An 18,979-nucleotide genomic window follows, 5' to 3' on the forward strand; every position below is an offset into this window, starting at 1 on the left:
GCATTCATTGTGGCTTGAAAAGAGATGCCAGGTCAGCACTCTGGCTTGAAACATTGGTGAAGCTGTAACCTTGTGCATGGGTAGTAGACGTTTAGCTTGCAGGGAAAAGGACAGATTTTAAAACAATATTTTTTTTAAAAAACTGAGTTACTCTTGAGTTAAGAGTGCTCATTTGAAAATATGGATGTATGAACATGAGAAACAGGACAAGCATGTTTGTTGTGACATCAACAGTCCTTAGGAACATTTGTCCAAGAAATGCATTGACAGGTAAACAAAGCACACATAACACACATATTCTTTTTGATTTCTGGACAGCCAGTGCCTGTGCATAAAGATCCGTACAATATTTACATACCTTTCGAAACACTGTAGCCATAAGCAGCATAAGCCGCTGCCGAAGCAGCTGCCGCGCCTGCCATCGCTCCTGCCATTGCTGCTGCGCTACCTGCAGTTGACTTACGCCCGCGTCCTTTCCCTCCAGTCTTGGCACCGCCTCCGGAGCCTTTAGGCCGCCCACGACTCCGCCCGGACCTGCCTCTGCCTGGACTGATTGTGTCCGAGGCTGAAACACCTGAACACCGCAGGCGATAAAAGGAAAAAATAGTAAAAAAAAACCTCTTCAGTATTTTACAGTCAGGCAACAGAGGAATAAAGTCAGGCGGGAATCAACATCACTGTCAGAGACACTCAGTTTGGTTTGGCCTTGACCCAGTCTCCCAGAGTCTACTGTGGTAATTTCTCTGCAACATTTAAGCGCAATTGCACATTAATCACGGCTCATCATTACTGTAAGTGCTGGCTCAAGCAAAAACAGGAACACTCTTCTCATTTTCCATACTGTCTGCACAATCAGAGCCAGAGTGGTGATGTACCTAATCCTCCAGTACCTTGTCTTCTCCCTCTCTGACTCCCCACATCCCACCACTGGTCTGCATTTCCTCTACACGTTTCACTCCAAATACTCTGGATTACAACCTCTCTATGTGGGGAAAAAGGCCCTACTCTATCACTAACACCAAAGCACACATGAAAACCTTTCATAAAATTCCCCACGCTTCCCCCGACCTTCAAGTCTAAATTTCACTCTTCTTTCCTTTCCCATTTTCAATTCACCAGTTGATTCTTGATTATTTGCTTTCCATCTCATCTTCCAAACCTTTCATTTAAACATCATCCACATCTCTGAAGGAACCAACTTTTTCCCAGCTTGCTGGCTCTGGTTATCACTGCACATCAATAATCTTGCTGGCAAGCACCTCTTAGCATGGCAGCGAAGAAGTATGGATTTAGGAGAGATTATCTTGCTGCAAAAATTCCAAAGTGAAGATAAAAGTAAAAAACATTCACCGTGTATCTTGATTTCTGAGTGCGGCCGAGCCAAAATAAAACTGTTATAAATGTAAAACAAGCAAGAAACGAGCTGCATACAGCTTATGAGGTAAAAAGCCACTTGTCTCAATGGACCCCAGCCTATTAAAACACAAGGCGAGATAGCAGAGAGAACATAACAAGCCAGCCTTCTACGTGCAGCGATGACTTTCATGTAAGTCACACTAATTTGCTATTCTAGCAACAGTAGAACAAGATAATAGTCTCATGGAAATGACAGATTAGGTTTTATTTGGCAACTCCACACTTGGAAGAGATTATATGTACTTAGATTATTTTTAGTTAGGACAAACCATTAGGTTTCTGATAGTGTATGAGATACGTGGCTGGGTGGGCTGGCTGTTTAACACTGCCAAAAATGCATTGGCTAAACAACCAGAGAGCAAGAGAGACCTCTAAAGCCTTTATATAGGAAGAACACAACTTTTAGCACCATTTACATACTTTGGGGTTAAGTGACTGTCTTTAATGCTACATATATGCTACATATTTATTTGGAAACTTTGAACTTTAGCTGCTGATATCACTCACTATACAAGCGGATATGTCCTAAATTCAGAGGTGGGGAGTATCAGTAACAAGTCAAATCTGGTCTTGATCTACAGCAATTTTTCCTGGGACACCAACTGCAGAGCAAGTCTATGCAAAGTGCAGAAAAACATAAAGTATACTGCTCTACTCGCTTCATGAACGATGGCTCGACTGAAATTGTTTTCTCACCATTCATATTGTCAGAGACTGATCCAGACACAGAGGCGGGTGAGTTGGTGGCACGAGACTGAGGCGCGGAAGAAAGCGGATCATCCACGATGACGAGCATGTCGCTGCTGCTCTCATCCGCGTCGGCATCAGGAGGTAATGAGCCGGGCTGGAGCTCGCTACTTAAGGAGATCTGTCCATGGATAGGAGTACAAACAGACATACATACAGGCTGCGGGTCAGCACCACAAGGGAATGAGGAACCGGGTAAGTACAGTAAAGGGCAACAAGAGGAACAGTCCGAGGAACAGAGAAGAAAGGCAAGGAAAGGAAAGGAAAGGAAAGGAAAGGAAAGGAAAGGAAAGGAAAGGAAAGGAAAGGAAAGAAAAGGCAAGGAAAGGAAAGGAAAGGAAAGGAAAGGAAAGGAAAGGAAAGGAAAGGAAAGGAAAGGAAAGGAAAGGAAAGGAAAGGAAAGATTCAATGTGCAGGGTATAAAAGTGACAAATGGTTGGGAAAAGGTAAGAAGGACAGAAGAGTGGATCAAAAGAAGAGGAAAGCCAGAGAAGAGAATATAGGGGAAGAATTAATAACCCAAAAGAAACAAAAGATAAGAAAAGAAAAGGGGAGGAGGATTAATAGCACAGCATGCAAAGTAAGATGGTTGAGTTTGTGGATGCAGGCCAAATAAGCCTAATGGAGCAGCCACAAGTCATCACATTTAACATAAATCTCATCCATTTCCCGCCTCATCTATGATCTACACTTTCACAAAAGCATTTCTCTCTCTTTATCGCACACCATCCATCTCTCCTGTTTTTCCTCTGGATCCCTCACCTCGCTGAAAGGACTGGGCATGGCCGAGTCCATCTCGACGCTGATGAACGAGTCGTCTCCATCTGCCGACAAGTTAGAGTTGTCTGCTGAGGGGGCGTGGGAAATGACCAGGTTCACTTCCTTTTTCCTCTTGTTCTCCAGCTCCTCGTTCTTCTTCTGAAAGTTACAAACAGAAACGGGAACAGGAGAGGGTATTGATGAAATCAATTCTGCTGACGTAGGGGAGTGAAATTTCTTTCCCTCTAAAACAGAATTAACCTAACTAGTATATATTAAACCAGTGGTTTAAGCCACTTATTGTTCAAAGGCATTGCTATGCAGATGATACCCAGCTATATCTATCAATGAAGCCAGATGATACAAAATAACTACTTAAACTGATGATCTCTAAATTCAGATAAAACATAGGCTATTGTTTATTGTTTGCCTGGATTAGGTGACCCTGAACCCTTCCTTAGTTATCCTGCAATAGGCCTGTGCTGCTGGAGGCTTCCCATGAGGCACTGAGTGTTTCTTCTTCACCCATCTTGTTTAATTGTTTTTATCTATCACTTACCATTTAATTATTAATTATTATTAATCTCTGACTCTCTTCCACAGTGGGTCTTGTCTTGTCCTATCCCTCCCCTTATCCCGGACCTGTCACAGCAGATGGCTGCCCCTTCCTGAGCTTGGTTTTCCTCCCTGGTTTCTTCCTGTTAAAAGGCGGTTTACCTTCCCACTGTCGCCACTTACATACAGGGGTTAGGTTTTCTCTTATTTACAGAAAGGTCTTTATCGTACATTGTAAAGTACCGTGAGATGACTGTTGTTGTGATTTGGTGCTATATAAACTAGAAAGTGCATTTTCTGAAGAAACTGCAGTGTGAATGCTTGAATCTGAATGTATGCACTGAAATGAATTAATTGCTGAATTTAAGTTAAAAATGTTGAATGAGATGAAAAATACAGAAATTTTCGCCTGAAAACAAAAGTGCTGAACTGCTAAAAGCTGAAATCCACACAGAAGAAGTTGGAAAACAGCTGAAAATGTTTTAAATTTAAATTACAAAGACCTAAGAAATGAGAAAAGGAAATTTAGAGTCAGAAAACATCTGAATGAATATTAAAAGTTCATATTCTTTGAATCACTGAATGACTAAAATGTGATCCCTCCACTTGGATCCACACAGTTTACAAGGTTTACACCTGAGCTTTGAAAGACACGGTGTTGGACAGAGAACAATGATGGCGACGTTTTGAGGGTAAAATGATGGCTGATGAGCAAACACTGTGGACACAGCAGCAGTTGAAAGAGAAGTATTTATTTAGATGAATCTTGGCACAGTGAGAGAGAGCTCGTTAGGCAGGCAGGTGTGAGCCTGGTTGCTATAGTGACTGCACCCAATGGCTCCCTACACACACAGACAGACATGCGCCTCACTTTTGATGCTTAAAATGAACAGAAAAGTCAGGCCGAAACAAATCCTTCCCAAATGAAAAGTACAGGTCGTATTGACAAAATTCTTTCACCGTGAGCACCAGCAATGTCTAGTCTACCAAATTCTCAATTTTCATGCCTGTGGAGTTTATTATATAGACGTGGTGACAGTGTAAAGACACCATGCTCTTCTGATTTTCAAACGAACCTTCTGAGCCATTTTAACATTAGAGTCTATGGAAGAGTTGGAGGGAGGAGGCTGTGCATTGGTGCCATTTATGAAAGAACCATAACACCTAGTACAATAGTAAACACATTGGATGAAAGAGGACAGCGGTGGCTACGTTTTGAGGGTAAAACCAGACCTGTAGAGCAAACGCTGCGGACACAGCAGCAGTTTTAAGAAAAGATTTTAAGATTAATTTTTTCGCTCCTCTCACTCTAGCAGTTGAGCTGTCTCACTCTAGCGCCAACATTCCGTCCCATACACACCCATTATAAACTCTGAAACGGGTGAAAAAACATCATGAAACTTAAACTGGAACTGAAGAAAAAGTATAATAGATATTGAAAAGATAAATACAAATTGAATAGTTGAATGTCTTGTCTTCATTTTAAAGTTTGAATGGTGGCGCTATGTCAATGTGTGTGGAAGTAGTAAGAGTTTAAAAATGAGTAAGTTGAATGAGGATTTGGAGGGTCTCCCCATTAAAATACATGGGAAATTTTTGTTGAAAAAAGTTGAATAAAATTAAAAATATAAATGTTTAAAATAAGAAAAATACAAGCACACTTGTCCAAAAGAAGAGGAATCTAATGGTGTTTGAATGGTTTTTCTAAGTTGAACGGTTTTGAAGGAGTTAGATGCCAAAAAACGTACGGAACATGAAATAATAACTAGAAAGTGCATTTTCTGAAGAAACTGCAGTGTGAATGCTTGAATCTGAATGTATGCACTGAAATGAATTAATTGCTGAATTTAAGTTAAAAATGTTGAATGAGATGAAAAATACAGAAATTTTCGCCTGAAAACAAAAGTGCTGAACTGCTAAAAGCTGAAATCCACACAGAAGAAGTTGGAAAACAGCTGAAAATGTTTTAAATGTAAATTACAAAGACCTAAGAAATGAGAAAAGGAAATTTAGAGTCAGAAAACATCTGAATGAATATTAAAAGTTCATATTCTTTGAATCACTGAATGACTAAAATGTGATCCCTCCACTTGGATCCACACAGTTTACAAGGTTTACACCTGAGCTTTGAAAGACACGGTGTTGGACAGAGAACAATGATGGCGACGTTTTGAGGGTAAAATGATGGCTGATGAGCAAACACTGTGGACACAGCAGCAGTTGAAAGAGAAGTATTTATTTAGATGAATCTTGGCACAGTGAGAGAGAGCTCGTTAGGCAGGCAGGTGTGAGCCTGGTTGCTATAGTGACTGCACCCAATGGCTCCCTACACACACAGACAGACATGCGCCTCACTTTTGATGCTTAAAATGAACAGAAAAGTCAGGCCGAAACAAATCCTTCCCAAATGAAAAGTACAGGTCGTATTGACAAAATTCTTTCACCGTGAGCACCAGCAATGTCTAGTCTACCAAATTCTCAATTTTCATGCCTGTGGAGTTTATTATATAGACGTGGTGACAGTGTAAAGACACCATGCTCTTCTGATTTTCAAACGAACCTTCTGAGCCATTTTAACATTAGAGTCTATGGAAGAGTTGGAGGGAGGAGGCTGTGCATTGGTGCCATTTATGAAAGAACCATAACACCTAGTACAATAGTAAACACATTGGATGAAAGAGGACAGCGGTGGCTACGTTTTGAGGGTAAAACCAGACCTGTAGAGCAAACGCTGCGGACACAGCTGCAGTTTTAAGAAAAGATTTTAAGATTAATTTTTTCGCTCCTCTCACTCTAGCAGTTGAGCTGTCTCACTCTAGCGCCAACATTCCGTCCCATACACACCCATTATAAACTCTGAAACGGGTGAAAAAACATCATGAAACTTAAACTGGAACTGAAGAAAAAGTATAATAGATATTGAAAAGATAAATACAAATTGAATAGTTGAATGTCTTGTCTTCATTTTAAAGTTTGAATGGTGGCGCTATGTCAATGTGTGTGGAAGTAGTAAGAGTTTAAAAATGAGTAAGTTGAATGAGGATTTGGAGGGTCTCCCCATTAAAATACATGGGAAATTTTTGTTGAAAAAAGTTGAATAAAATTAAAAATATAAATGTTTAAAATAAGAAAAATACAAGCACACTTGTCCAAAAGAAGAGGAATCTAATGGTGTTTGAATGGTTTTTCTAAGTTGAACGGTTTTGAAGGAGTTAGATGCCAAAAAACGTACGGAACATGAAATAATAATAAATATGTAGAAGAACAATACTGTGAATGCTTTTACAAGCATTCACACTAATAAATATGTAGAAGAACAATACTGTGAATGCTTTTACAAGCATTCACACTAATAAACCTGAACTGAGTTGAACTGAATGCGCTGACAGTCAGTTGCATGGCATATATACATTTTCTGTTCAGCTCTTGAGTTCAGAGCAAGACAAAACTCAACAGCCACTGACCAGATTGCCATGAAATCCAGTATGGATATGATCCCCAGAGGAAGATATTTAATGATTTTAGATGAACCTTTGACCTTCCATCTGACCCTACTTTAGTCACTGACTATCTCAAACTAGTGACCTGATTCACCAGCTATGTACTGTATAATGTCTCAAAGGAATAAGTCATGATTTCAATGTCCCCTCGACCCTTCCTGCAGCTTCACTATCAGGTCAATGTTATAATTATGTTAGACAGAAGAGAGTCTATCGTCTAACAGACAGACTACAGTTTACACTGAACACAAAACCTTCTGTAAAAGTTTCTTCCAGGACTCTTGTCTCCTTATCTTCCCACCTTACAATTTCTTCCATTCCAACTTTCTCTCTAACATTTCACATGTGTTTCTACTCGAAGTATTCTACATATTCCACTCCACATCCAGGCAGCCACCAACTCACTTAATCAGTTCCATACCTTCTCAGCATACTTCTCCCTCTTCCTCTTGCGCTCCTTCACCTTGCTGCTCTCCTCTTGCTGCCTCTTCTCCTCTTGCCTTTGGCGCACTACAGAAAGAGACACAATGTTTGTTTTCATATTTTCCTTCCCCTCGCAGTGAAACTCGAACATCTGCCCAATCAAAACACTCACATTTCTTCTCCAGCTCGTCATCGTCCAAAAGCAGGCTGACCACCTCTTTGGGTTTGAGCGTGTCTGGCTTGAAGTTGCCTCCAGAGATCACTACCCTTTGGATCTTATTACAGAAGACCATTAAAGCATTAATCACCTCTGTTATTAATATGACCATTATGCATTTGTGTCATTTTGTTGCTGTTGGTTTAAAAAGAATAGAGGACATTTTTGACACACCTCGCTCTTTTCCTTGGCCCGCTGCAGTATCCTCTCCTCGATGGTGCCTTGACAGATGAGGCGATAGACGGTGACCTGTTTGGTCTGACCCAGCCTGTGAGCCCTGTCCATGGCCTGTTGGTCCACTGTGGGGTTCCAGTCACTGTCATAGAAGATAACCTGCACAGGATTAAATAAATAAATAAATGTCATAATATATTTTTCTCTAAAATTAAGATATCCATGTTTACCACATTGTCTAATTTTTTGTGTGAAGAAAGCCTGAGCGTGAAACAGACACTCCCTTCTCTGCAATTTTGGAGACTAATAACAATGACGTGTTTTCCCAAGTGAACTGCCTTTTAACGTGACAGATGTCCTGTGTTAACAATCGCTTCACGCTCATTGTCATGAAAGCTAATTTCACGCGAACAGGGCTACAGGGAGTTTATACCGAGACATGTTAATAAACACTGACATTATCATTTTCAGAGGCGTGTTTACCCCTACTGATTACATACACAATCATGCACCTTAGTCATTATCCAAACGTATTTATTTATGCTGAAACTGTGTTTCAAGACAGAGAATGTGTGCCGCCCTGGATATAGACCTTTAGTAAATGTTAGTGCTATTTAAACTATGATATGGTATCAATAAGGGACTCACAGTGTCAGCAGCAGTCAGGTTAATGCCAAGCCCTCCGGCCCGTGTGCTCAGCAGAAAGACAAAGATATCCGTTCTGTGGAGGGCAGTGAGAGAGGAGTGGGGGTGGAGGGAATAGAGGAGGGGGACAAAATCAGAATATATCATTTCCAACTGCAGCTACAGCACAAATATCCACATATCATGCCATTAAATGAAGTTGCAATGTAAGTTAAGAATAAAAATGTCAAGCTTAAGTCCTGTACAGGATGTGAAATGTGCACCAGTAGTGAAAGTCCTGCACCGTAACGCAACTTCAATAAACTCCAATAAACTTCAAACTCTTTTGTCCTCCAAAAAGAGTAATGCTGGCGCCTGAGAGCTATGTACTAATGCAAACCAGAGAATGTGGACTAAACACACCCATATATATTTCAATGTATGGGTGACGTCTTATTTCGTGCATGCACAACCACTTGCACTCTAGGTCGTATTTTATCTTTACCCACCGACTCTGGAAGTCAGCCACCATATCCCTGCGCTCAGAAATCTTGGAGGATCCATCGAGGCGCATGTAGGTGTGCTTGCGATAAACCATGTACTCCTGGAAAGATGGGACAAAGACAGTAAAGAAAAGAATTACTAATAAATAAATAATGACTCCTCATTTATTCTGGTCTTTCACAGAGCAGAAGGTTGGCTTACTTCCAGTAGGGAGGAATATCACAACATCTTTTGCTTTATTTTCATAAAACCTATAACTAGAATAACTAGATCTGCATCAAGTTAATAAAAAAAAAATCTGTACTCTAGGATTAGCCAATATTTGGCATTCATAGATCGCCCTCACCACTGATTTCGAAACCAGCAAACCAAACTTATCCAAACTTCAAATCCAAAACTCAAATCTCAAACTGTTCTTCAGCCTCTTCTCTGGGGATCGCAAGCAGCAACTACACACTGAATCTAATAAGCTCTCAAATATGAAATTCTATTCTTTCTCTGAGGAGTAGATAAAGCCTGCAGCCCTACTTGTTAAATTTCAAGGGTCAAGAAATATTCATCTGTGCTGTAAGAATTTCTGTCTGACAGCAATTTTGTGTCCAAAATCCCAAAATCCCACATTTCTTATGTGCATTCGCTGGAGTTGAAACCTCAATCCGAGCCCAGGGAGGCATTGAGAAATCAAGAGCTTGATATTCTATCCCCCCCAAAGTCTGCTAAGCTGCGCTGTGCGCGCCTGTGTGTGTGGGTTTGATGGGAGGAGCTCTGAAGTCAGAGCAACAGCAGTGATGAGGTGACTCGCTGAGCTTCCTTTGAGCGCTGCCCTGAACTCGCGACCTCCTCGATGAAACATGTCAGTCCCCCCTGAACCAGTCACAATAAATGGCCACACATAACAACTCCCCTCACACAACCATTATCAATGATAACGATGATTTGAAGCTATGTTTTCTATGACCCCCTCCAAATCCCCTCTCACGACACCCGGGGCCCTCAGTCCCGGCAGGGCCTGCCCCCTCATCGCTCTGAGTGTCTGGCTCTGTTCCCAACAGCCCCATCTGCTCTAACCGAACACTACATTAGGGACCATTAGGGCAGCGCTCGCCAAAATGCTGCTAACCTTGTTGAATTGGGCTTTGGTATCTTGCCAGCACAACGCTGCTGTCTTTCTAATCTCCATCTAAATCAGCAGAATCAACGTTTTAGAAAAGTTACACCTGACAGATCAAATTCCTCTGCAGCCTTTTTGTGGTTTACACTTGGAGTCCTGGTTAGTTGCAGCATGCTTTGGATTACTCCCACACTGAAATATAAATCCCAACAGCTGGCAATTTTCTACAATATTCTGATCCAGTTTGTGCTAACCGTAGGTGAAAGTGTGATATTTCTGCAGTTTTTCACTCATTTTTTAATGTATTCCTTTACAAATGTTATAAATCAAGCACTATGTCCGGGTTGGCCTGACTGGACAAAATGTTTACTTTTTTCATGCAACTATCATCGGCCCATTATGAACCACATTTCGCCAAAAAACAAAAACAAAAACCCCCCAAACCCCTATGTTTCCCGAAGTTCACGACGCATGGGAACACGCAAATTTGTTTTAAGAATGCCCGATACTTTTCTATCCACTCCAATTGCAATTTTGCTTTTTCTTTCAAAGTGGCTCTGGGAACACAGGCTGTTCCCAACTTTCCGTTAAAAATGAGTCCCCACAGTCAAGCAAATGCTGTTAGATTAGTGTGCGTGGTCACAGACTGTTCCTAACCCAACAGCTGTAATAACTGAAAAGAACATGCTGTGGCACCATAATAAAACAGAGTCCACTTCAGAACTGAGCTGGGCTTAAGACTGTTATGTCTGCTGTCAGTGACATGGTACATACAACACCTGCCCAAGACCACAGGAGCAGCAGAACTTCACTGACCTTAACTATTAAACGGTGTTTCCCATTTTAGGCGTTAATACAGATGTGTGAAAAAACACTTTGTAAAACATCCTATGGTGTAGTCTATGCACATTTCTCTTTGCATGTGTGGCTGAATCATTCTGCAAATACAAAAATGCTATCTGGCATTGGCTCCTATGCCAGTCTGTCGAGTTTCTCCGTGTTCTGTTTCTCATGGTGACTGCAAAAGCAGATCGTGTTGGCTTTTTTTCCCCACTTAATAAATGTTTAGCCACAGTTATTTAGCATTAAATTAATGCAACGCTGAAGAGAGAGTCTATACACAGATCGAAATAGCAAAGAAAATGAGAATAAATATATAAATGACCACATTTTGTTTCACAGACGCAAAGCATATCGCCACTGAGCAGACAAATCAGTGTGTGCGTGTCATTAAATGTCTGGGGAAGGTGTGTGTGGCAGGCTACATCATATCTTTGACATGTATCAACATAGCAGTATAAATCACACCTTAGCAGAAAGCTCATTGGACCCTTCTATCCCCCTCTAGTACAACATACTCAACTCTCAGAGTAAGAAGTGAGCGACCAAACTGCATTGAGGAGAATGAAATGCAGGAAAAATGCAATCTCTGGTTCACTACGACAGTTCAGATCATTTTGGCTTCAAAAATAGTTCCACAATATTACAGGAGCCAAATGACTGCAGTAACCTTCAAAGTGTCAGCAAGCAAGAACGTGAACTTTGATAAGCTACTGCTAAAAAGTCGCATGTATAAGCAGAAAACCAGTTCAGACAAGGACAAGGTGATGAAACCTGCGAAACTATCCATTCATCAAAACCACAGTGTTAACAAACACGGTAACTAAAACTCCACTCTCTGGCTTTTCCTTCTGTGTCACAGGCTGTAGAGTTTCTATATTTGCAATCATAGTGTGCAGAAACGTACAAACAAACTGTCATAATATGTTCCACAAAATAATCTATGCAGAAGCCGTGCTTTTCATTGAATAATAGGTCACTGTGTGTCACTCCAACAGTCCAAGACAATTTCTCCTCACCCCAAACTAGTGATGGCAGCTGGCCGCCCCACCGAGGAAGTTTTTCCTTCCCACTGTCGCCAAGTGCTTGCTCATAGGGGGTCGTTTGATTGTTGAAAGGTTCTCTGTATTATTATAGGGTGTCTGCTTTACAATATCAAGTGCCTTGATGTGATTGCTGTTGTGATTTGGCAATATATAAATAAAACTAACCTGAATTGAATTGAATAATGAACAAGGCACACCTGAAAGGCAAATTGCATTAATTCATTTACAGACAAAATTCTATTCTGGTTTGGCAGCAGTTCCAAGAGACTGTGGGCATTTCCCCTGATTCCTGCATTTTAAGCTTTTTAGACTTAAAGTGCAGTAAAATGATGTCTAAGTAGCCCCAGTAACTCAGCTTAAATAGGAAGGCAGTGACTCCGTGGTCCCGCTACACTATCAGCTGCTGCCAAAGAAAGCAAACAGTGTTATTTTTCTTTAGGCCACCCGAATCTTAATCCATCAACTGACCGCGTGATGTCACCAGAAGAACCGGCAGCCGACTGGTGACGAAAACAATGATGATAATGACACAGATCAGCATCAGCTTCTCCCGCACTCTCTCTCTTAGTCAGAGACTCACTTTCAGATAATGAACTCCATCTGCAGATTTATTTATTTTTTTAGCTATGACCAAGGACAAACACGGAGGAGGAAAAAAACACTGAAGCCAAATTGGGTGAATGTATGATTTCATCCGTGATTGCCTTGAGCCCATTAGCAGAGGAGATGCTGTCATATACAACCTCCCCCTCAACCAACGCCCACCTCCCATTGCAATATGAGGTCACTTATACACAATGACTTCTGTGATACACAGGGCGCTGTAATGTTGTCTCATTAAATCATAGCTAGAGGGAACGACTATAGGTGGGGCAATCAGTGAGAAGAACACTAAAGCAGAATGACTAGCCAGCATTATCGAAGCCATCTTGAGCTTTCTCATCACTGCCGTTTTCCAGTGGCCTTTAACACGAGGCATTCTTGCTGTTTTCCAGACACACAGGAAGACGGTCCTTAGCCACCTGGGCCAGGTCCATCTACCATCAAAGCATTTGGCTGTGGAACCGGCTTTGCATTGCGTGAATAGGGACAGAATTCCCAATGACATCATGCGAGAGGCTTTTGGCTCCATAGTGATGTTTGCAACAAATATGGAGGCAACAACAGAGTAGTGCACCGAGGCTGTCGACACATAATCACTGTCAGGGCTGTGTTTCAGCATCATATTCCTGTAGGGAGAGCAGTAATGCACTTCGATCTTCATCTTGGATTCCAAACTGACAGCCTCTGACCTTCCAATAAGATTATAACTATCTAAGAAGTTGAAAAGAAAAACATGCATGTGGGTAAAATTAATACGGGTTCATTTATCCAGCTCGAACCGGGAAAAACTGATTTTGTGATCGTTTATTTGTTCCCACCTTTTCCTCATCCATCTACCTTTGTCTCGGTTTTCATGTTATTTCCTTCTCCTCTAACCCCAAAGACCCTGCCACTCCCATCACCCATTTCCCCTCCACTTCCCCGCTTTCCTTTTTGCACCCAGTTATCCCTCCCATCTGGCTGCCTCCCCTGCAGATGAGACCCCTCTAATTAGTCCTGACCTGTTAATTAGCAGTCTAATGAGTGCACCAACGAGGGACAAGCGGGTGGTTTAGAGGTGCTGTAGCGCCACACCCCAACGGTTACACTGCTCGGGTGAGGAGCTTAAACAACTTAATTGGAAACTTGGAATTTATTTATGCGGATATCTAAAAGCTTTAACTCACCTTCAGGTTACATATTACTGAATGGAATTCAGGACGTTACTTTTTCTACACTTAGCAATAGTGTGAGGGTAACTTTTAAATAGAATAGAGATGAATAGAGCGAGCAGAGCTGTAAAGGGGCAAAGGTAATGAAAATGAGGAACAAACTGTTCTGTTTATAGATGTGTGCCGTGTATGTGTGCTTTTATACCTCAAGCAGGTCTATCATGCGAGTCATCTGAGAGTAGATGAGGACTCTGTGTCCCTGAGCCTTTAGTCGACTCAACAGGATATCCAAGGTGTGGAGCTTTCCACTTTCTGTAATCAGGCTTTCCTTATCTGAAAGAGGGAAAGAAAGTTTTACCACACAAACCACCCGGGTGGCAACACAGCAACTTTTCCATGTCACTCTCAGTAAGTAGCTGTGTGACGAAATCACATTAATCACTGAAAATATTTAGTGAGTTGACACAATAAAATATCTGCTTACTTACAAAGTTAAAAAAAAAAAACAAACTCCAATCAATTCAGAAGTTAGATAAGACTCTTGAATAACCCTTTTCACCAGAACAGATAGAGCTGTGGGGGGGCTTTCATATTAGGGCCTAGATCTGGCCCTAATTTAGTGACCGTTTAAATAAAGCCTATGCCCTGATTGACTGTGCTGTTGCTGAGAGCAAAGAGAATTAAGGATACAATGAATAAGAGACAAAGTGAAACTGAGGAAAAAGTGATTTACACTCCATTTTAGACAAAGGCACAAAAGGTGAACAAACAGGCCTGGCAGTTGGTCACGTTTCTGTTGATACCACATCAGGTATTCGCTGGCCTTCAAGTGATTTACTGACAAGAGCAATGGGAAAGAGGGGGGTGTTCTGACCCTGGGTCTGCTGCTGAAGTGGTTTCCTCGATGTCCAGCTGATGAGGAATTAACGTCATCTGACACAATGGTAGAATAAGGAAAAAGCTGTGCCTGCATTCGACCCTGTGACAGGCACACGATGGTGTTTGACCGAGAGGTCGTGGCCCTGAGTGGGAAGAACCTAAGGCCAGGTCCAGGGTCAGGGGACAGGGTCAGGTCAGGATTACAAGGGAGTCCCTATGGGAGAGTGAGGCTTGACCGTCTTACATAAGAGGTGGACTCCTGTCCCTCAAACCCTTTTGTGCGCTGCAAACCTGGGCTTATAAATATTTCCCAGTGTTATTTCTTCACTTTGCTTCGGCCATTAATTCAAAACACATTCTCCAAAAAGCAAAAAACAGACTGGGATACCTTCAAAAAGAATAGCCTCCTGGAACATATTTGAAACATGCAAAAAAAAAAATTGAAATATACACCTGTGTTAAAATGTATAAGACCCACAATCTCAAATATATCTTTTTTTAAGGAGACCTTTCTATGCTAATTTGTACTTGGACTGAACCCTGACCTGTGACCTTTTAGTATAACCTTCTGCAAAAATGTCAGGCCTGGCAGAGGTGTTAAAGAGGAACTAATAGAACAGATGAATAGGTGAAATGCTCTGGGGAAGTATTGGAGAGCTCACCTACAGGTCACTGTGGAGTGGTGTCAGCCTGTCAAATACATCCAGTCCTGGTCTCACTCGCACTCACAACCTACAGCTCCTGGGAATACGCTGGCAAAATTTGTTCTGGATTAAATTCATACATGTCTTTAATTTCGCTTGTTGTATTTTTCTTCTGGACAGCTGAAAAAGGTTCATGTGTTCTGAGGCGCGTAGCTTTTTTGTCAAGTATCCTGTATTTTTTTTCCATTTGCAGAAAAGAGGATTGTGCAAAGGTTTGTGTGTTGACCGGTCAAAAAGTTGGCTTGAACATGAAAGAGTGAGACCACAGTGGAGTTTACCACGTAGAGGAAGAAGTGCAAAATATCAAATATCAAAGAATCACGTAGGAGAAACGCAGACAATGGCTGCAGTGAATAGTTTTGTTTTAAACAGTTTCACTCCACTGCTAAGAATTTCATTGTAGAACATGACTACCGTCTCCTTTGCAGCAAGAGCGAGCTTAAAGACGATCAACAGCACTTGCATAAATAAGAGTAGCCCACGTTACTGGTTTTTCCATGTATGGCGTAGATAGCAACGTGTAAATGTGGGTCTGAAAAGCTCTACGTAGCACCTATGCACTACTAACGCGGTATCACGCAAATACTTTACGCCAACAAAGAAGTTCACCAACAACAACCAACAGTCAAACTGGAAAGCATGTGAGCCAACCGTGCTTTTGCTACACCCACAGTTTCAGCTTTGTAGAGGGTGCATCAGGTCATTATAGAAGAAAAGATGTATGTGTACTGCATGTTTTCACAGTTTATCATACAGGCTGAATTAGAATGGTACTTGTTCAGTGCTCTGGTAGAAAGAAGCTGATAGTTACTGCACTGCTGGCTGAGCTGTTAAAGAAGCTGTAATGTTATGAAGCTTTGCACATGCATGGTGTGTGTAATGGGTTTAGCTGAACATTTTAAATATAAATATAAATAAAACAGCTGTTATGTCCTGATATTAGGTACGCTCTCTCCTTATTCAGACAGAGGCTTCGAAATACCCAAATAGCTGCTTGGGGGCATTACCAAGATGGCTGCCAAAGGGCAAGACTTGCTAGAAAGATTTGGTTAGCAGGATGAGCGTTTTATCTCCTGTCATTATGTAAAATTAAAGGTGCAACAGGGATCTACATTTAGTAAATGATATGCGTTCTTCCAGATTAGTATCTTTTCTCGTTATATTGTAAATACAAAAGAGAAAACACCTACAATGACTTGAGCTAACTCGCAAAATATTGAAAAATTGTGAAATGACATAGGAAATGCTTTAAGGAGGATAATGAATGGCTTAAATAATACACCTATAGCTAAAGGCATTAAAGTACAACTGAAGCAGATTCGATGTGACACTTTATTTACTCTAAAATAGGCAGTTGTGCATTGCTGTGGTTCCATTCGGTTTGTACAAAGAGCCCAGTGCACCGCAAACCATGAGATACACAATGTACCCTTCCGTGAAAGGCCTGTAATTGGCCTTGGCGTCAAGAAAGTGAATGGACTGAGAAAGTAAAAGACAAGAGAGGCAGGCATGCAGCAGATTAGACATGCAGAACAGAAAAAAAAAGAGGTCCAGACAGAGAGGGACAGACGGAGAGGAAAGGGGGTCTGTGGTGGCTCCGGCTACAGCGAAGCTGGATTAGCCTGGTGGTGGCGGCGGTGATGTTGTGGCTGAGATCAGACAGGGCCTCCCGGCCGCAGGTGCCAGTCTAACCAGGGCCGCTGCTCAGTCAAGGGCACTGACTAACACTTGCGGGCCACGCTGCCAACCACCCAGGCGCAAAACCACCACTTGGCAGAGACACAAATACTCATATAAGACAACACTGCTAAACCCCTGCTACTGATCTGTTTGTGTTTAGCAGATTATATTTAAGCCTCCAGACTCCAGTGTCATGTTTTAAGACAGGTTAAAAGCCCCTATCTGAGGATTTTTCTGGCCAAAGAGGACTAAATGTTGCATGTACTTAAACTAAGTCTTGAATGGCATTAACAGGCAATGAGAAAATCCCATATTAAACAGTTGGATACTATTATTCTTGTATACAGAGACGTGTCAGTCACAATAATCCTTTTGTTTATGACTGGACTATGAGGGAGACCATTAATAGGGAAGCTGCTCTGCTCCTTAAGAAAGCAACCTTCTGGTGTTTGATGACACCGGTGACCATGATACAGCATTTGGTAGTTGCTTATCGGCATCACTTGATCATCACCATATTAAATTCTGAGTTGCACTCATGCACAGAGAAATGATTAACACACAAAAAAAAAGGAATGAAAGAAAGGCAAGCAAGAAAACAGGCAGAAAAAAATCATCCCACAGCAATGTGGCTTATAGAGAGGTTGCCGAGTTCAAAGCATTTAGTACTGCATTGAGAAAACCCCAGTTTCATATTCCTATACTCTATAAAAGGGAAGCCAAGAAAATGAATAATTACAATTTGGGAGGACTTTGGTGGTCTGTCTCATTCCAATGTAACACTTATACTTACATTATAAGCTACATGTGGTGGCAATGAAATGCAGGACCACTGCCCTTAAGCGTGAGCAAACTGGATATAGTAACTACGCATGTACCATGAATTATGGACGGTTTGGAGGAATTTAAATGAAAAGGTCGATACAGCTAAAAAAAAAACAGTGTGTTGGCTCGAAAGAGTCACTAAAATTCATTGACATAGCAACAGCGATATTATGTAGCTGATTGCAAACAAAGAGATCGTGTCCAAATATGTTGTGGTGTGTAAATCAAATTGTGGAGTAAAACTGAAAGCAAAAAAAAAAAAAAGGGGGGGGGGGGCACAAAACAACTTTAAAATCATGGCCTGACAGGGATGAGGACTGCGATAAGACCACACCCCAAAACACGAGCAAATCCCATGTGGTGTCACACCACTCTGCCGTTGCTATGGATACACATATCAAGCTTCACCACCTGCCCTGCCCCCCTTTCACAGCACCCCCCTCCTCGCCACCACCACCACCACCCGCTTCAATCCAATCCAGTCTAACAGAGGTATTCACCCAGCCAGGCCCTCCCCATCTCCTTCATGCTTACCGCCTGCTGGCAGATTAAGCTGCACTCCCTTGTCCCTCCTCACACCCCCATTCTACTACATCCACTGTAGCACCCTCCAGCAGCCTCTCCATCCTTCCCTCCTCCACTTCTACACTCACCCTCCCACCCCACGATACACACCCTCTCTCGCTCGCCCCTTCCCTCCCCCTGCTGTCTGTCCCCCGACGTTGTAATCCAATCCCTGCAGGGCCAGAGCCAGGGGTCTGACATGGTCCTGACCCAATTAGAGGCCTGCTGCCAGCTAATTAACCCCGGCCCAGCCCTGGTGCCTGGCGCCTGATACTCCCAAACCAACTATGGCGCTAATTTCATTAATACGCCGCTACAATCTTCTATGCTGTCCTCTGTTTCCTTCCCCTCTGCTGCTGTCATCTGCCAAAGCCAAGCGGGGAGCTGCCCCGAACACGGAGGGAAGCGAGCCAGATGTGATGAAGAACAGCGATTTTGCAGAGAAGGAGTTAGTAAAGGAAGATGGATGGATGGTTATGTGAGAAAGAGAGACAGATGGGAGGCCACAGAACAGGTCGAATCAACGATCGAACCAAGCACCAGCCCCTCACTGTACAATGATACATTACACTGGGCAATCAATAAGTCAATGAGCAACACTTGTTCAGCACCGCCGATGATGGAAATATTAGCCTGACACTACTTTGCTGCTTCTGC

At 42.1% G+C, this 18,979-nt stretch overlaps 1 protein-coding gene across 4 annotated transcripts in view; it reads right to left on the reverse strand.

The window, feature by feature from the left end:
* The window catches only part of ino80 (INO80 complex ATPase subunit), a 44,170-nt gene that overhangs the window by 1,889 nt on the left and 23,302 nt on the right, over window positions 1–18,979 (reverse strand). For 2 of the 4 annotated variants that reach the window (XM_085132419.1, XM_085132418.1), the window contains 9 exons: window positions 13,876–14,003; window positions 8,925–9,019; window positions 8,440–8,512; window positions 7,792–7,950; window positions 7,573–7,675; window positions 7,399–7,487; window positions 2,926–3,081; window positions 2,113–2,284; window positions 359–574 (listed from right to left, as the gene is read on the reverse strand). In XM_085132419.1, the coding sequence (XP_084988545.1) occupies window positions 359–574; window positions 2,113–2,284; window positions 2,926–3,081; window positions 7,399–7,487; window positions 7,573–7,675; window positions 7,792–7,950; window positions 8,440–8,512; window positions 8,925–9,019; window positions 13,876–14,003 (1,191 nt within the window). Of the gene's footprint in view, window positions 1–358; window positions 575–2,112; window positions 2,324–2,925; window positions 3,082–7,398; window positions 7,488–7,572; window positions 7,676–7,791; window positions 7,951–8,439; window positions 8,513–8,924; window positions 9,020–13,875; window positions 14,004–18,979 lie in introns of all 4 variants that reach the window. The other 2 variants (XM_085132417.1, XM_085132416.1) reach the window with 1 other exon arrangement.

This window comes from Neolamprologus multifasciatus, chromosome 15 (assembly GCF_963576455.1).
Source record: "Neolamprologus multifasciatus chromosome 15, fNeoMul1.2, whole genome shotgun sequence".
Taxonomy (NCBI): Eukaryota; Metazoa; Chordata; class Actinopteri; order Cichliformes; family Cichlidae; genus Neolamprologus; species Neolamprologus multifasciatus.